Source organism: Myxine glutinosa, chromosome 14 (genome assembly GCF_964187855.1).
Source record: "Myxine glutinosa chromosome 14, kmMyxGlut1.1, whole genome shotgun sequence".
NCBI classification, from domain to species: domain Eukaryota; kingdom Metazoa; phylum Chordata; class Myxini; order Myxiniformes; family Myxinidae; genus Myxine; species Myxine glutinosa.
Genome location: NC_136274.1, coordinates 73452748 through 73473052, shown reverse-complemented (window position 1 = coordinate 73473052; position 20305 = coordinate 73452748). Strand labels below are relative to the sequence as shown.

General features: G+C 42.7%; 1 protein-coding gene across 1 annotated transcript in view; it reads left to right on the top strand.

The window, feature by feature from the left end:
* LOC137439910 (nuclear receptor corepressor 1) overlaps positions 1 to 19286 on the top strand; it is a 345171-nt gene extending 325885 nt beyond the window's left edge. Inside the window, 6 exon segments of the mRNA XM_078768007.1 lie at positions 1801 to 1923; positions 2124 to 2269; positions 14896 to 14949; positions 15536 to 15712; positions 16508 to 16747; positions 17165 to 19286. Of these exon segments, the coding sequence (XP_078624133.1) occupies positions 1801 to 1923; positions 2124 to 2269; positions 14896 to 14949; positions 15536 to 15712; positions 16508 to 16747; positions 17165 to 17349 (925 nt within the window). The 3' untranslated portion in view covers positions 17350 to 19286.
* The last annotated feature ends 1019 nt before the right edge of the window (positions 19287 to 20305 follow it).

Genomic DNA, 20305 nt, shown 5'->3' with positions numbered 1-20305 from the left:
CAACGACTGGTTCAAGCAGGCTACCGTGTCAGGCGTCCCCTGAGAAAGCCACGCCTGACCAGACAACACCGCCAGCGCCGATTGCAGTGGGCCAGAGAGCACCGTCAATGGCAGCTAGGACACTGGAATCACGTGATCTTCAGTGACGAGTCTAGATTTCTGGTCTATCGTCAAGATGGCCGCGTCCGAGTGCGCAGACAACTGCATGAAGCCTACAACAAAGATTGTATAGTGCCAAGAGTCCAAGCTGGAGGTGGTGCGGTGACCGTTTGGGCTGCTTTTCATGCAGGGGGCAAAACTGACCTGGGTTGTTCTGAATGGAAACCTGAACCAGTTCAAGTACAGGGCCATTCTGGAAGAAACATTGCTTCTATTTGCTCGTGCAGCCTTTTGAGGAAACGTTGTCTTCCAAGATGACAATGCACGGCCTCATCATGCTCGCATGATCCAACACTTTCTTGCTGACCGTGGTGTAGAGCATATGGAGTGGCCTGCCATGTCCCTGGATATGAATCCGATAGAGAACTTGTGGGCAGAATGAACGCATCAAATCGACCACTTGGACCAGCAGCCGACCTCTGTGCGTGAATTGCAGCAGGCTATTGTCACTGCATGGCAAGCGATTCCTGTCCAAACCTTGGCAAATCTCGTGAACAGCATGCCTCAACGTGTACGTGCTCTCCTGAATGCTCGTGGGGGTTACACGAAGTACTGAACTGTAATTTTACTGTCCGTAATCCCAGTCGTAATTTAACTTTTGTTTTTGTTAAAAAAAAATTTGGCTAATGTGCAAAATAAAGAGATACTTCTGGAAAACGCACAGAAGTTTAACACAGTACTGTCCGTGAATTGAGTTCGATATCAGTTTACATCACTTTCAAGGATCAGTTTATTTGTTTCAAAATGTCAAATGTGGTTTTTGTTTCTTTTAAAGGTCACATTAACAAAATCTAGAAAAATTTCAACATAATTCCAATGAACTTTTGGTTCTAAGTCATCTTGAAAAGTAAGTTCACCCCCACAAAAAAAATAATCCATATTAAATGCCAAGTCTGTAATTGTATCAATACAATCGATATCACTCTTGTCTTGTTTTGGAATAAATGTATTGAGGCTCACTGAAGAACCAGTGTCTGCAACACAGCTCAGAGGAGAGACCAATGAGGTGGCAATAAGCAGCATACTTTAAATCCTGGAAGGAAGATCTTGAGATTAGACTCAGGAAAACTTCTACAGGTGAGAATAGGGAGAGGAATGAACGAGTTTTTACAGAGGTGAGAGGGCAGGAGGAGCCAGACGGCAATACAGGCAGTAAAAGACTGCAACGCCACCACCATGTCTGCGGTGAGAAAAAGGCAGACCCTGAACGTCTTTTTGAACGTTCATCGGAATTTTGAATCGCACACAAAGGCAATATATCAGTGTAGAGTGCCAGTAATGCCTGAGAAAACAGAAATCGTGTTAAAAGTGTCCGCGTGCTTTTCCATATAGTGTCCGCGTGCAAAGTCCTGCGGATTGAAATGAGATTTTGTTTATTGGCCCTCATTTGGTAAAAGCAGCATTCAATCTTGTGTTTTGCTGTTTTGGAGATTTCACGAGCACTCGCTGCAACCATTACCATTCCTACCCAAAGTGAAATTCTGACGTTGTAATATATTTGCACATTCTTGCTTTGAGTTTTAAACTTTTGAGAGAAAACACCTGTAAATTGAATGCTCTTAGACAACAGAAACACAAAAGTAGACATATAAGTTTGTGCCACGAGCTGTCGTAAATTGAGACTGCTCGCATTGTTTCCAGGGGCCTTAAGTCGGACGACAGTCGGAATTCTCCACTTTCTGAGGAAGGGCCCGATCCCATCTCGTCTCCGGGTGGTATTAACAGTGAGCCAAGTGCCAAGCCTTCCCCCAGCTTGGAGCACAGGTAAGTCATGAGTCATGGTTTTACAATGCTTCTTCTTCTTTCATATGCAGCACATGGTTGCAGGTAGCATCATTTGCTGGGGGTGCAGCATGCGATGCTTGGTGCTTATTTTGGATCCCGTTCTCTGACAATAGCAATATATCGCAGTACGTATATGATGGTGGAATATGTGAGCACGTGTCCTTTTCTGACCATTGCAGGACAGAGTCCAGATCAACCGCAAACCCAATATATTCTCCGGCTTTCTTTACCAAACTCAATGAGAATACCTCTCCCATGGTGAAGTACAAAAAGCAGGAGATCTTCCACAAGCTGAAATCTTCACGTGGGAGCAGGCAGGAAATTGGTGAGCAAGAAAATTAGTATCAGCCCGTCCCTCGTGCAGTGGAGATGGGGTTTTGCGATCGCTTCTGTGTGTGTTTGCCGCAACTTTTTAACTTTTTAACATTGGAGCTTTTGTCATCATATTTTCAACAAAGCTTTATTATGAGAAGGTGGAGAAGACAAATGAATAATTTGGTCAAAAGGTCAAATGTCAGCGTCACCTAAAATCGTCAATTTTCATCCAATTGACTTGAAATTTAAAATAATTTGCATATGGGTCACCGAATTGGTTCACCAATCAAAAGCCAGAGCCGATTGTTAGCCTGTTCGGAAGATAGAGTGTGTGTGTGTGTGTGTGTGTGTGTGTGTGTGTGTGTGTGTGTGTGTGTGTGTGTGTGGTGTGTGTTGGTGTGTGTGTTGGTGTTGGTGCTGCAGTGTTTATGAAAACACTTATTAATTTCACAAAACTTCCCAAGTATTATATACCTGGTGGTCCAGAAACCATGCGCACATTTTGAAGAACGATACCTGCATCAAACTAAGTTTATTATTGTTCTTTGGTGCAAAACAAAACATGATTACTCGTAAATGGATGTGACCACTTCAACACGCATAGGCATCACATGATACGCAACAGGGTGAGGTGCATCATGTGATATGGATCGGGGTGAGCTTCGCTAACTGTGCTGCTCGCGTTTGTCTTTGTATTAGTTCATTTCATTGTGAACAAGCGTTACGCCTAGGGCCCCCCGTCGGTGAAGTGATGTGAGTTGACAAAGCGTTAGACGCAAGGCGGCCATCTTGGATTTTGACGTGGCGACCAAATTTTCAATAGCGTTCTTCCTCATGCGTAGATACACCCACACACCAGATTAGAAGTTAGTAGTTCTTTTATTTTTCAAGATATTCCGCTCACAAGGTTCAGACATTTACTTTTCAAGATATCGTGCTCACAAGGTTTAGATATGGTGACAGCCATCTTGGATTTTGACGTGGCGACCTAATTTTCAAGAGGGTTCTTCCATATGCCCAGTTGCACCCACACCAAATTAGAATTTGGTCCTTCGCTTACTTTTATAAAGATATTGCAGTGCACGTACGCACGCACGCACAGACGCACACACGGACGGAGAGGAAAACCATCGTCCCCCTTTCGCTCCGCGGTGCGACGGGGGACAATTAAACGCGCTAATATGACGGAGGATATCGTGAGATAGAAAATTCACGCTTGCACTCCTGTATTCTGTATCTGGAAATTCGGCTGAAGTTCACAGACAACTTGTCAAATAATGTGGTGTCGACACAATTGACAGAAGAACCATCGGCAGAATAAACAAGCAGTTTGATGAAACCGGCAGCATTCTTCCAAAACAGTCACCAGGTAGGCCTTGTACTGTTCGAACTGAGGAAAGCAGAGCGGTCATTCAACAACAGCTCAACAGTAACACACCATTATCAACTCATCGTTTATCAAACATCACCAACATAAGCCGATCATCGATTCGAAGAACACTAAAATACCTTAATGCAAAACCATACATACCCAGATTAATTCACCAACTATCTGAGAATGATTGTGACGGGTGCGTTGAGGCAGGTGAGACATTGCTTGGGTTAATGGATATGGACAATGATTTGTAGAACAGGATCTTGTGGTCAGATGAATCCAAGTTTACTTTATCTGGTTCTGTGAATCGTTATAACAGCGCGATATTGGCAGTAGACAACCCATGATTTACTGTTGAGTACAATGTCCAGTATCAAGAAGTTAGTGTGTCCGTCTGGGCAAGCATTTCTTCTGGAGGCATTGTTGGACCAGTGTTTTTTGAAGAAAATGTGTATGCTGCAAATTACCTTGTAATATTGGAGCAGCATGTATTTCCACTCAATGATGGCCAAATGTGGTTCATGCATGATGGTGCGCCTGCTCATTATGCTGCCAGTCTACACCAGGCCCATGATTTGAACTTTACAGACAAATGGATTGGCCGTCGTGGTCCGGTTGAATTGCCGCCTTGGTCTTGTGATTTAACACCCTGTGATTTCTTCCTTTGGGGTTTCCTCAAACACAAATTGTATGTGAGGAATCCTCCGACCCTTAGAGACTTGAAAGAATTCATCCCTAATGAGACTGCTGCCTTAACGAATTAAACATGCAGAACTGCGTGTCAGAGTGTGTCAGAGTGTTTTGTCACGGCTACAGCTGTGCATAAACAATGAAGGAAAGCAGTTTGAACATCTGAACTGATCTCTTTCATGTATATTAGACTGATTGGACTGTTTAACGAGTAATCATGTTTTGTTTTGCACCAAAGGACAATAATAAACGAAGCTGTTTGTTGCAGGTATCGTTCTTCAAAATTTGCTCAGGATTTCTGGACCACCCTGTAAATACAGTCACGTGAAAAAGTAAGGACACCCCATGTAAAGTTTGGACTTTTTCAACATATTTCAACATACAGCTATTTGATCTTCATTTCAACAATATTGATAGATAAAGGTGATATAATATAACAAATGTCATGAAACATTTATATTTTGTCGTCCATTGTATAATTTAAATAAACATAAATGCAAATTTCGCATGTGGAAAAAGTAAGTACACCCTTGGCTCCAATAGGTGGTATTGCCCCCTTTGGCAGAAACAACCTCAAGTAGGCGTTTCTTATAACTGTCTACCAGTCTCTGACATCGACTGGGAGAAATTTTTGCCCACTCCTCCATGCAGAATTCTTTCAGCTGTGTGATGTTTGAGGGGTTTCTTGCATGCACAGCTCGTTTCAAATCCCCCCACAACATCTCGATGGGATTTAGATCCGGGCTTTGACTTGGCCATTCCAGAACCCTCCATTTCTTTCTTTACAGACATTTCTTGGTGGATTTACTGGTATGTTTAGGGTCATTGTCATGTTGCAAGGTCCACCTTCGGTTGAGCTTCAACTTCCCGATAGATGGCCTCACATTATCCTCAAGCACCCTCTGGTACAATGAAGAATTTAAAGTGGATTATATGATGGTGAGCTGCCCAGGCCCTGATGCAGCACAGCTGCCCCAAACCATAATATTTCCACCACCATGCTTTACAGTTGGGATCAGGTTCTTGTGGTCAAATGCTGTCTTTGGTTTTCGCCAAACATGTCTTCTGGTACTGTGGCCAAATAGCTCTACCTTTGACTCATCTGTCCAGAGCACATTGTTCCAGAAGTGCTGGTCTTTGCGCTAGGTGATCATTGGCAAACTTTAGTCTTGCCCTGATGTTCTTTCTGGACAGCAAAGGTTTCCTCCTGGCACACCTCCCATGTAGATCAAATTTGTGCAGCCTCTTTCTAATGGTAGACTCATGCACTTTGACATCAACAGTGGCAAGAGCTACATGTAGGTCCCGTGATGACATTCTGGGGTTCTTAGAGACTTCTTTCAGCATCTTGCTGTCTGCTCTCGGGCTGAACTTGCTGGGGCGGCCTGGCCTGAACAAGTTGGCAGTTGTTTGGAAACTTTTCCACTTGTACATGATCTTCCAGACAGTCGAATGATTGATTTCAAATTGTTTGGAGATCTTTTAAAATCCCTTCCCAGACTCGTAGGCATCTATAACCTTCTTTCTGAAGGCCTCAGAGAGCTCTTTTGATCTAGGCATGGTGACGCCGCACATTTCAACAACAAAGAGCAAACCACACTAAATGTCTGAGGTTTAAATAAGACAGGTTCCTCCAAGATCCTCTCTAACGATGTTCTAATTATTTGCACCTGAGCTGGTGCACCTGATTCTAATTTCAGGTATTTTAAGTGGTGATAAATGTAGGGGTGTACTTACTTTTTCCACATGCAAAATTTGCATTTATGTTTATTTAAATTGTACAATGGACTACAAAATGTAAATGTTTCATGATATTTGTTATATTATATCACCTTTATCTATCAATATTGTTGAAATGAAGATCAAATAGCTGTATGTTGAAATTTGTTGAAAAAGTCAAAACTTTACATGGGGTGTACTTACTTTTTCACGTGACTGTATATATATATATATTCTTTATATATACTGTTTTATACAACAACAACAACACCTCCACATCCAGAATCCACAGCACCAAACAAACATGGTGGAACACTCAAACACCCACCTTTATACCCTTCACCACTCACCAACAAAACACACCAGATCATTCATACACACACATATATATATGTATATATATATATATATATATATATATATATATGTATATATATATATATATATATATATATGTATATATATATATATATGTATATATATATATATATATATATATATGTATATATATATATATATATGTATATATATATATATATATATATATATATATATTATATATATATATATATATATATATATATATATATATATATATATATATATATATACATACATACATACATACATATATATATATACATATATATATATACATACACACACACACACACACACACACACACACACACACACACATACAGGGTGCGGGAGTTCATGATGTTGCGGGATTCAAGTGATGCAGTGGTAAAGAATGCTCTCCCAGAGAAGAAGGGAAGTCGGAAGTGGAATGCAAGAGCAGAGGTGGACGAGATGGAGGAGCGGTTGCTACAGGAGGAGGGCATGGGGATGGTACACTTGGTACAGCATGGGAAGCATGGCTTGGGGTGGATGGAGCATGAGCGATGTGGAAAGGCATGTGTGAAAGAGAGGAGGAAGATGGTTGAGAGGGAGTTGAGAAGAAAGGAAGAGGAGGGGAGATATGTGAAAGCAGTCGGTCAGGCACAGCAAGGTGCTTGGACTAAGTGGGAAGGTGTGCGGGTGAGGATATTGAAGTGGCAAGAGATTTGGAGGATGGAGCCAATATTGTTGAATTTCCTGTTGCAGGCAATGTATGATGTGCTTCCGTCACCAGCAAACTTGAGATTGTGGGGGTTGTTGCAGGAGGAGAGATGTTATTTGTGTGGAGGTGTGGGAACGGTGCAGCATGCACTGAGTGCATGCTCAGTAGGATTGGCAGCAGGAAGATACAGGTGGCGACATGATCAGGTACTGGCGGTGGTGGTGCAGATGGTGCAACAAGAGGTGCTGAGATCGAGAGAGAGAGAAGAGTGGAGAAGGAGACTGATGGCGGAGAGGTGTGGTTTGTCAAAGAGGGCGAAGTGGTAAGAGGTGGAAAGAGGAGGAGGTGGAAAGCAAGAGGGCTGTCAGATGCTTGTGATTGGCAGGTGGTGGCAGACCTAAAGCTACAATTGGTATTCCCAGAGGAGATCTGTGTGACAAGGTTGCGGCCTGACATTGTCATTTGGTCAAGTGCAACAAGACAGGTCATCTTTGGGGAGTTGTCGGTACCTTGGGAAGATAACATGGAAGAGGTGCACGAGAGGAAGAGAGGAAAGTACAGTGAGCTGGAGGCAGAGTGCCGGGAGAAGGGTTGGCGCGTTTCGTGTCAGCCATTTGAGGTGGGGTGTAGAGGGTATATTGGCAATTCCTTTTCTGCATTTCTTGCCTGGCTGGGAATGTGTGGGACAGAAAGAAGGAGGATGTGTGACAAGGTGGCCCAGGTTGCCTTGAAAGGCTCATTTTGGATATGGAGGAAGTTTATGGAGGCACGTCGAACGGTGTAGGTTGGTTGTGTTTTTTTTTGTTGTTTGTTTTTTGTTACCATTATTATTTCTTATTTTGTGTATATGAGTGAGGTGGGTGAGGGTGTGTCTTTTTGCATGAATTAACTTTTGCATGAGTGTGTGTTTTTGTGTGTTGAGTGGTGTATGATGTAAGTGTAGGTGGTTGTTTGGTTGGTGTTCTGTGTGTATGTGTGTGTATGGGTGTGTATGTGTGTGTATGAATGATCTGGTGTGTTTTGTTGGTGAGTGGTGAAGGGTATAAAGGTGGGTGTTTGAGTGTTCCACCATGTTTGTTTGGTGCTGTGGATTCTGGATGTAGAGGTGTTGTTGGTGTTGTTGTTCGCACTGGCTGGGGGTGGGGTTATGTACGCATCCAGGTGCAGTTGCTGCATGTGGATGTGTATGTGCCCCTGCTGGCCCATCTTAGCTGACCGTATCGAGGTTGAAGGGCCGAAACGGGATGATGCTGAGGACCTCAACTGAGGACCCGGTCAGTGCGGCACACTTGTGACCAGGTGTGTTTTGAACTTATATATATATATATATATATATATATATATATATATATATATATATATATATATATATCTATATAATATATACTAGCTTGGCTCGGCTCGCTGCGCTCGCCTCAACCAAGCGTCGTTACTGAGGAACGGGCTTATTTTAGCTGAGAATAATAACTGTACCTGAGTTGTTGTGTTGTCATGATTTACACCAATCATAATACAAACAATTACTTTGCACAAATGTATTTGTTGAGTTTGTGATATTACATTTTTATAAGCAATTTAGGTTGAAGATACAGGTTGAATGTTTTTTTTTTTCAAGAAAGAACCCCTCAGCACATACAAAGGGGAGGGGTAGGTGCAGATTGGAAGTTTGGGACGATTACACCTCACCACCACGTAATTCAAAACACCTCACCACCACGTAATTCAAAACACCTCACCACCAAGTAATTCAAAACACCTCACCACCACGTAATTCAAAACACCTCACCACCAAGTAATTCAAAACACCTCACCACCACGTAATTCAAAACACCTCACCACCAAGTAATTCAAAACACCTCACCACCAAGTAATTTAAAACACCTCACAGCCATAAAACACGTAATAAAAACACCTCACCACCACGAAATTTAAAACACCTCACCACCACGAAATTGAAAACACCTCACAGCCATAAAACACGTAATAAAAACACCTCACCACCACGAAATTTAAAACACCTCACCACCACGAAATTGAAAACACCTCACAGCCATAAAACACGTAATAAAAACACCTCACAGCCATAAAACACGTAATAAAAACACCTCACAGCCATAAAACACGTAATAAAAACACCTCACAGCCATAAAACACGTAATAAAAACACCTCACCACCACGAAATTGAAAACACCTCACAACCATAAAACACGTAATAAAAACACCTCACAGCCATAAAACACGTAATAAAAACACCTCACAGCCATAAAACACCGAATAAAAACACCTCACAGCCATAAAACACGTCATAAAAACACCTCACCACCACGAAATTGAAAACACCTCACAGCCATAAAACACGTAATAAAAACACCTCACAGCCATAAAACACCGAATAAAAACACCTCACAGCCATAAAACACCTAATAAAAACACCTCGCAGCCATAAAACACGTAATAAAAACACCTCACAGCCATAAAACACGTAATAAAAACACCTCACAGCCATAAAACACCGAATAAAAACACCTCACAGCCATAAAACACCTAATAAAAACACCTCGCAGCCATAAAACACGTAATAAAAACACCTCACAGCCATAAAACACGTAATAAAAACACCTCACCACCACGAAATTGAAAACACCTCACAGCCATAAAACACGTAATAAAAACACCTCACAGCCATAAAACACCGAATAAAAACACCTCACAGCCATAAAACACGTAATAAAAACACCTCACAGCCATAAAACACGTATTAAAAACACCTCACCACCACGAAATTGAAAACACCTCACAGCCATAAAACACGTAATAAAAACACCTCACAGCCATAAAACACCGAATAAAAACACCTCACAGCCATAAAACACGTAATAAAAACACCTCACAGCCATAAAACACCGAATAAAAACACCTCACAGCCATAAAACACGTAATAAAAACACCTCACAGCCATAAAACACGTCATAAAAACACCTCACCACCACGAAATTGAAAACACCTCACAGCCATAAAACACGTAATAAAAACACCTCACAGCCATAAAACACCGAATAAAAACACCTCACAGCCATAAAACACCTAATAAAAACACCTCACAGCCATAAAACACGTAATAAAAACACCTCACAGCCATAAAACACGTAATAAAAACACCTCACCACCACGAAATTGAAAACACCTCACAGCCATAAAACACGTAATAAAAACACCTCACAGCCATAAAACACCGAATAAAAACACCTCACAGCCATAAAACACGTAATAAAAACACCTCACAGCCATAAAACACGTAATAAAAACACCTCACCACCACAAAATTGAAAACACCTCACAGCCATAAAACACCGAATAAAAACACCTCACAGCCATAAAACACGTATTAAAAACACCTCACAGCCATAAAACACGTAATAAAAACACCTCACCACCACGAAATTGAAAACACCTCACAGCCATAAAACACCGAATAAAAACACCTCACAGCCATAAAACACGTATTAAAAACACCTCACAGCCATAAAACACCGAATAAAAACACCTCACAGCCATAAAACACGTAATAAAAACACCTCACAGCCATAAAACACCGAATAAAAACACCTCACAGCCATAAAACACGTAATAAAAACACCTCACAGCCATAAAACACCGAATAAAAACACCTCACAGCCATAAAACACGTAATAAAAACACCTCACAGCCATAAAACACGTCATAAAAACACCTCACCACCACGAAATTGAAAACACCTCACAGCCATAAAACACGTAATAAAAACACCTCACAGCCATAAAACACCGAATAAAAACACCTCACAGCCATAAAACACCTAATAAAAACACCTCGCAGCCATAAAACACGTAATAAAAACACCTCACAGCCATAAAACACGTAATAAAAACACCTCACCACCACGAAATTGAAAACACCTCACAGCCATAAAACACGTAATAAAAACACCTCACAGCCATAAAACACCGAATAAAAACACCTCACAGCCATAAAACACGTATTAAAAACACCTCACCACCACGAAATTGAAAACACCTCACAGCCATAGAACACGTAATAAAAACACCTCACAGCCATAAAACACCGAATAAAAACACCTCACAGCCATAAAACACGTAATAAAAACACCTCACAGCCATAAAACACCGAATAAAAACACCTCACAGCCATAAAACATGTAATAAAAACACCTCACAGCCATAAAACACCGAATAAAAACACCTCACAGCCATAAAACACGTATTAAAAACACCTCACCACCACGAAATTGAAAACACCTCACAGCCATAGAACACGTAATAAAAACACCTCACAGCCATAAAACACCGAATAAAAACACCTCACAGCCATAAAACACGTAATAAAAACACCTCACAGCCATAAAACACCGAATAAAAACACCTCACAGCCATAAAACACGTCATAAAAACACCTCACCACCACGAAATTGAAAACACCTCACAGCCATAAAACACGTAATAAAAACACCTCACAGCCATAAAACACCGAATAAAAACACCTCACAGCCATAAAACACCTAATAAAAACACCTCGCAGCCATAAAACACGTAATAAAAACACCTCACAGCCATAAAACACGTAATAAAAACACCTCACCACCACGAAATTGAAAACACCTCACAGCCATAAAACACGTAATAAAAACACCTCACAGCCATAAAACACCGAATAAAAACACCTCACAGCCATAAAACACGTAATAAAAACACCTCACAGCCATAAAACACGTAATAAAAACACCTCACCACCACGAAATTGAAAACACCTCACAGCCATAAAACACCGAATAAAAACACCTCACAGCCATAAAACACCTACTAAAAACACCTCACAACCATAAAACACGTAATAAAAACACCTCACAGCCATAAAACACGTATTAAAAACACCTCACAGCCATAAAACACGTAATAAAAACACCTCACAGCCATAAAACACGTATTAAAAACACCTCACAGCCATAAAACACGTAATAAAAACACCTCACCACCACGAAATTGAAAACACCTCACAACCATAAAACACGTAATAAAAACACCTCACAGCCATAAAACACGTAATAAAAACACCTCACAGCCATAAAACACGTAATAAAAACACCTCACAGCCATAAAACACGTAATAAAAACACCTCACAGCCACGAAATTAAAAACACCTCACCACCACATCAATTGAAAACACCTCACCACCACATAATTAAAAACACCTCACCACCACGTAATTATAAATACCTCACCACCACTTAATTAAAAACACCTCACCACCACATAATTCAAAACACCTCACCACCACATAATTAAAAACACACCACCACGTAATTCAAAACACCTCACCACCATGTGATTTAAAAACACCTCACCACCATGTGATTTAAAAACACCTCACCACCACATAATTCAAAATACCTCACCACGTGATTCAAAACCACCACAACGTTATTAAAAACACTCCACAACCACGGAAACAAAAGTTTGAGGGAGTCGTTAAGTGACAACACAGACACTGCCCAGATGTGTAGATATCTATCTATAATTCCAGTCATCTCTGTGTGTCTGTGTGTGTGTATGCGACCGCTGTTTCTCGACAACTACCGGTCCGATATACTTGAAACTTGCCAGGTATATTGCTGGGGACCCGAGGATGTGCCTTTTCAAGGTTTCATATTAATCGGACAAGTAGTTACCGAGCTATGGCGATTTCTTTACCAAACTCCGCAAGCCGTTCGCTTTGGACCAAACCATTTCATGTAAATAGAGGGTGGGGGGGGGATTGTCACCGTACTCGCAAGCCGTTCGCTTTGGACCAAACCATTTCATGTAAATAGAGGGGGGGGATTGTCACCGTACTCGCAAGCCGTTCGCTTTGGCTTTGCGAATGGACCAAACCATTTCATGTAAATAGAGGGGGGGGATATAATTTTGTACGGGCATGCCCTAGTATAGATAAATGACTGTAACCGAGTTGCCGTTTTGTCATGGTTTAAACCAATCATAATTCAAACAATTATTCAAAATATTCAATATTCAAATGTATTTGTAATATACGTGATATCACGTTTTGTAAACAATTGATGTTGAAAAAAAAAAAAATCCCCAAAAAATTCCATTAAAAAAAATATATACAGTGAAACCTTGACTTACGAGTGCACCAACTTACGAGTTTTCCGAGATACGAGCCGTCGCTCGGTCGATTTTTTGCTTTGTGATGCGAGCCGAGATCTGAGTTACGAGCGAGCGAGCTTGGATATAAAACACGTAATCGTCGAAAAACATGAGCGAGGTGTGCGTGTTGTCGACTTGGCGAGGCAGTACGATCGTAGTACTTCTACGATATGTACGATTTTGAAGCAGAAGGAGTCGATAAAGGCTATAACGCCAGCCAAGGGCGTTAAGATTATTTCAAAGCTCCGGACCTCTGTCCATGAAGAGATGGAGAAGTTGTTGTTTGTGTGGTTGACGGAGAAGCAGCGCGCAGGAGATACCGTGACCGAGAGCATCATCTGCGAGAAGGCACGAGACATTTACGGGGATTTGGTGCAGCAGACGGCGGGAACATCAACGGACGAGGCATCGGAAGAGTCATTCAAAGCCAGTCGGGGATGGTTTGATAATTTTAAGAAGAGGACCGGCATTCACTCCGTCGTCAGGCATGGTGAGGCAGCAAGCTCGGATGTGAAGGCAGCTGAAGATTTTATTATAACTTTTGCCGAACTGATAGAAGCCGAAGGATACATCCCCCAGCAAATCTTCAACTGTGACGAGACAGGGCTCTTCTGGAAAAAGATGCCGAGGAGGACGTATATAACGGCAGAGGAGAAGAGCATGCCAGGCCACAACTTGTTCAGAGTGCCGGCGATAGCTCGCCTTCTCTTTGTGGAAGACACGGTGAGATCCTTAACATCCAACAACTAATGGCACGCAAACGGGGCGCCCAGTTTAGCGGTACACACATTGATGAATCACCCTGCCTGTGAAACACCGACATGACAGGTTTTGCTGGGTCGGGATTCAAACCCAGGCTGGACAGTTTAGAGTCAAGTGTGCACACCTCCAGTCCAGGCCATCCTGCCAACTTGTATGCTGCATACAGGTGAAATATAAAGCGCGAGATATTTATATATATATATTTCAAAAAAAATTGGTGTGGTTTTGGGGGCTGGAACGGATTAATAGCATTTCCATTCATTTTAATGGGGAAATTTAATTTGAGAAACGAGCAAATTGAGTTACGAGCTCGGTCACAGAACGAATTAAACTCCTAAGTCAAGGTTTCACTCTATATCGAAAAGTTTTCAAAAAAAATACACTTAGGACATACCGATGGGAGAGATATCTGCATACCAGAAGTTTGGTACGATTTCACAAAAGTTTGAGAAAGTAGTGCAGTGACAACACAGGACAACACAGGACAGACGCTGCACAGATATATATATATTCTCCCTTGTTTATTCTTATCTTCCAATTATTCTGAGTGTTTATTCTTCATTTAGCTTGTTCGTTTTCCTCTGCTCCATTGAACCCAACACGTTCCCACAAGTTGCCAGTTTCCTTTTGCATGTTTCATACACTAAACATCGTTATGCCCCTGTGACCACTGTTGAGCTCATTCCTCCAATGTGTTGTCAATAATCTTTTGATTTTCACGGATCGTCTCGTATACCAGTGGCACTAGTTTGTTGGTGTGCCCTTAACCTTACGGGCACCAAGGTGGAATTTTTAATTTGGAACCATTTTGTTGTGTTTGTGCAGGCTCTGGCCTGCCTGGAACCGAGATATTTCATATGCCGGCAACACCAGTCTCTGGTACGTATCGTTGAATGAGGGCAAGATGAGGTTGATGTGGACCTCTTGTGGAACATGAAAAATAATATTTTGGGGCTGAAATTCTATGCTATGGTTGTCTACTATGATCAAGTTATCCAGGAAGTGACTTTGTGCCGGTTAAACATTTTGATTAAAACCAAGATGGCAGCTAACACAATGATGTGCTGTGGAACAGAGGTGTTTCAGAAGTTCCTTGTGAAGGAGAATATCAAACCAGATGAAATTCAAAGGAGACTTTCTGTGCAATTTTTAATAAGGGCATACCTTGAGAAATCTGTGAAGTTCAGTCAATCTCCATGTCCAGCTTTATTTTCTCGAAAATAAGAGTCCATGTCAAACTTAAAATGCCCTCTGTGTGGACAGTTTAAGTCGTTGTCCGTGCGCCTGTCCCTCCCCATCAGGGTCAGTCGGTCTGCAATGCCATAAAGAGAATAATTTCCTTCTCTGAGTAACATCCTGGGGATTTTGAAGTACTTCAGTGCAGTTGACTTGCAACTATCCAATATGAATTGAATCATGAACTTGAACTTCAAGTTCCTTTACAGGTGTTTTTTGCCTTTTGCAGAAACTTCCACCAACCTTGGCCTGGAAGATATAATCCGAAAGGCACTCATGGGGAACCTAAATGATCAAAGGGAGACCCAAGGGCTGGCTACCAGGCCTAGCTACACAGGAATCATGTCTGCTGCAGTGACTGATGGAAGTCGTGGTGACAACGAAAATCGTGCCTCTCCCCTTTCAGGTTTGATCACTTGACCCCAACATTACTTTCAATGTGTTCCTCGTCCTCTTTTTCTACTCCTTTTTGTTGCCCTCATTCTTTTTTATTATTTTTTATTTTTCTATGTACCTCTTCTCATACCTTCTTACCTGTTTGTGGCCACATGTTTTCACCAAAGTGTTTTTCTTTCTCCTACTTTACAAATATATATCCTCATGCTCCCCCTTTCCTTCCTGTCATGTCCACCTTCACCCAACCTTTACTCATCTTCTTAACTTCCCATCTTTTACGGCATCCCAACCTTCACTTCTTCTTCACCTCTTTACCACATTTTACCACATTTTACCTCTTTACCGCATTATTTCTTCTGGTACCACACTACCACATTTTAATCTCTGCTAATCACGACCATGCCCTCCGCCAACCATCACCACGGCCTCCGCCAACCACCAACCTGGCCTCTGCCAACCACCTCGCCCGTCAACCCTCCTCACCAATCCCCAACCTTTCACGCTCCCTCACTTCTCCCTCCACCACATCATTCTTCACCTTACCACACTTCCTTCCTCACCCCCCCCCCCCCCAGCCCCCGCCTCCCCCTCCCCCCGCCTCCCGTCACGGCACATATACAAATGCTTTCATGTTCCATTTATAGTTTGTTTCTCTCATGTATACTTTAAAAGTTTTTTAAAAGTTCAAAGTAGCACAAGGACTTTATGATGGACACCCTGTATTATATGAGAAATATTCTTTCTTCTCCACCTAATCCTGTTTGCTTTATTATCTTCCCCCTCCACCCTTTCCCCCCACCTCCAGCTTCAAACAAAATTAAGGTTGTGGGAGGAAAGACAGGAGGTCGAAAGTCACGGTCTCCAGCGTGTGTGGACCCCTCATCATCTCCCTCTCCTTCTTTAGGGGGTTCACCTCCACTGACAGCCCCTCAAGAGACTGTTTGTGATGGATCCCAATGCCCAATATCACCTGCCCAAGACCAGAGGCTCTCTGCTAGCCAGATTACAACCACCAGCACGTGGGACGACTCGTCAATCAATGCTGGTAATGGGAAAATATTTTGTCACCGAGCCTGGGGAGTTATGGAGGAAATGGTTCTGATATTAATGTGTATTTCAGCTGGCGCTGCTTCACAATCCCAGAAGAGCATTTTCGATTACATTGCTTTTGTGCTTTGTACCCACCAGACTCTGGGATTCTCCAAAAATAATGCTGGAGAGTTTTCTTTTGATCAACTCAATTGCTCCTCTTGTGCTGCTCAATTTTGTTTGTCGATACACAGTCAAAAGTAGATGTAATGAACATTTCCCAAAATGAATTTCAACCAATTCTGTGTTTAATCCTATGTTGCCATCCTTGAATTGATAATCTTACTCACGTGATTTTGATTTGCTGAGAAGGAGAGCCTGGTTAAGGACATGGCCTTGCGTGAATTTTTTCTTTATCGCTGTCCTTGCACAGGTTCTACACAGTTTCCTTACAACGCGCTGATGATGCGGACGGCTGTCCCCGTGGCGTCTCCCTCAGGCCCGGCCGCCGGTCCGCCCACACAAGCCCCATCGCCCGGCCAGCGGTGCACGGCCGAACGGGAAAAGACGGCACCCCTGCTATGCAAGGAGTACGACGAGATCACAGACTCTGATTGAGCTCGTTTTGGCACGGAGTTGCATTCGTGCCCATTCCGCTGCAAAATGCCCTCGGGCGGTTACTTTGCCATCAAACCCGAAGCCTTCAGACCCACGGCCGTGAAAACCCAATGGAAAAACTTAATCGGCTGTCGGAGAATTCCCGGGAGCTGAGCGTGCGTGCCACCGAGCGAGCCGTTCCCTCGCGCCTTGGCGAGGCGCTGAAAGGGCCCGCCGCTCGATGGGACACTCCAGGGTGAAGACCCTAGGTGGTTAGAATGTGTGTAAATGGGTTGATGGGATTTTGTAACTGCTGTACAGAACGAGCCTCATCATGATGCACTGCGCGACAGAAAGGGCAACTCCTCCCGAGGCAACGCATACCTTGTTTTATAGCCCCGTGTAAGCTTTTCGAAACGGAGCGAGAGCGCACAGTTGATTTGAAAACACTGAAGCCATGTAAATATGTTCATAGCACCATCACTCGCAATCTTGATGGAGAATTTTTTCACGGCGTTCAAGTTTCGCTATTAATCGAGACGTGCAGAGCATTTCTTCATCCGTCGAGTTCGGTAGCGACGTTAAAGCGCCGCTCGAACGCTAGCTTCACTTTTCTCTTCAAAAAGAAATATAATGGAAAAAAAAAAGGAAAGACCAAAGTGATGGGTATGAAGTTGAACAAATTGGCGTGGATATTTTTTATTTTGTATTTTGTTTTCACCTCTCGTATGTTTTCCACTTCTCACGACCCTCTCTCAAGAATCCGTTCCCAAAATCTTAACTCTATCGGTTTTCAGGTTGTCGTCTTTTATCTTATTTTTGACGCCCTTTTAACTGAAGTTGTTTTTAATTATTGGGTTTTTTTAAAATATTTTTCTTTTCCCTTTGACCTTGATACTCACAATGAAGAAACGGCACACCGCTTTGAAGGATAGCCTCCGACGTATCGGAAGAGTATTGCAGTCAATTTCTGTTTAATGTTGTCATACCTGCCGGGTTTTGGGGTGAATGGGTGGGAGTGTCGTGAGGGCTGAGGGATGGGTCGTTTTCTCCTCGAAATCCTCACGCCGTGCCGAGTTGTGCAGTTAAAAGATGTCCGTGGCCTTAATAGGTCAGATGTAAACGCTGACACTTCTCCTGATGTTGCTGCATTGTTCGTGGTCTCATGGTTGAGCGTGAGGCATTTTCCAACCCTCCCTCCTGCGCGCAAGTTCCGCCAGGCGAACGCAGGCCTTCTGCAGCCCGGTCCGCCGCAGATCCCAAAATTCAGGGTCTTTGAGTATCGAGCGACAATAGTCAAGCTTCTCAATAATAGTGCCTCTCGCTGCGATGTAAACGTCACGCGTTTTTGTACCGACCTGCACAGGATTTGCAACCATTGTCTTGTAACAAAAGCCCTTTGTCGTTTACTCCCATGATCCTCTGCACATTGTTTTGGACGTTTCGGATCAACGCGTCGATTTGTCACTGCATCGGGAGTTTTCAAGTTCATTTTTATTTCTATTGGACGTTTGCGTTTCTGTAAGAATTCTAGAATACTTGTTTTACTTTCCACGTTGTAGTTTAAACTTTTTATTGCTTTTGCATTTTCTATTGTTTTGCCCCAACGACTCTCAAATACATGCGCCGATGCATAATTTCGACCACGTTTGTACAATGCCTTTGTACATAGTTACCACGTGTTTACACGTCTTATAAATATCTTTAAAGAAAATTACGGCTCAGACACTTTGAGAAAGACAATCGGTCTGCAGCTTCCTCTCCTTTGTTTCTCCGCTCCCATGGCTGAATACATGTCAGAGTTTCTTTCCAAGATGCAAGTATTCGTCCATTGTGCGCACCCCTTTCACACAGATGTTAGGCGTTTGCTTTGTTCGGTTTGTTTGCCAAACTTGTTACATTCATGGATGTTTTACTTTTTTCAGTCCATCAACAAATAAAGTTCTTGATAAACCCTGCATGATGCTTGGAGGTATTTGGGGGAGGGAGCATGGGAGTCGGAAAATGTTGATGTTGTGGAATGAAAGAAATGGCTACGAATTGAATAACAGTGTGTTTTGAAATATACCTCACCGTCAGACACGACTTCTCCTGGGCCGACCACATCGCCAAGCTGGCCTCCAGAGGAAGGACCACCCTTTCCGCATCCCTCCATCCGTATTAATCCCGGGTATGTTCTGATCCAATGGGAGACTCCACAAGGTCGGAAAGTCCAATCTTCGCTTAAGACGAGACATGCCAGGTTCGGGTCCCCTTTGGTTTACGTCAATAACTTAACATGTACGAATATGCAAATACATTCAACTGGAAAAGGCAGGTTTGTGTTCGGTGAAGGACGTCTCAATTCTCCGGGGGTTGACTTTTACATTTTCAAGATTCCTCTTGTAACATTTTACTGACAAAACAACGTTGAGATTTGGGTTGAGTGGTGAATGACTTATTTTCTTCTCCAGTGGCTGATGTGGGTTCGAGTGTTGTCTCTGATCACCAATCTGCTTATGGCAACCATGGTGACCTCTCAACCTGAAGTTCTAGGAGGCCTTCGTCCTGCTGTAACTTCGAGACTTAGAGACTTGTAACCTGCTGTAACTTAGAGATGCAAGTAAAAACCCCTGGGCCACAGACTACACATACTACAGATACTCAATTTAGAAGGGTGAGTTTGACCCTACTCTGACCACCGTTGTGACCACAGACGTGTCTGATTATGGACTCGGAGCAGTGCTCACTCAACTTCACGAGGACTCTATAGAGGAAACAGTAGCATTCGCGTCACGAACGTTCACAGAATGTGAGCGCAAGTACTCTACAGTGGAGAAGGAAGCACTTGCCTGCGTCTGGGCAACTGAGAAATGGCATACTTACCTGTGGGGCCAGGAATATATCCTGCGTTCAGACCACAGTCTGCTGAATACACTACTGTCTTCAAAAGGCCTTGGTCGAGCTAGAATGAGAATTGCACATTGGTCTGCACGCT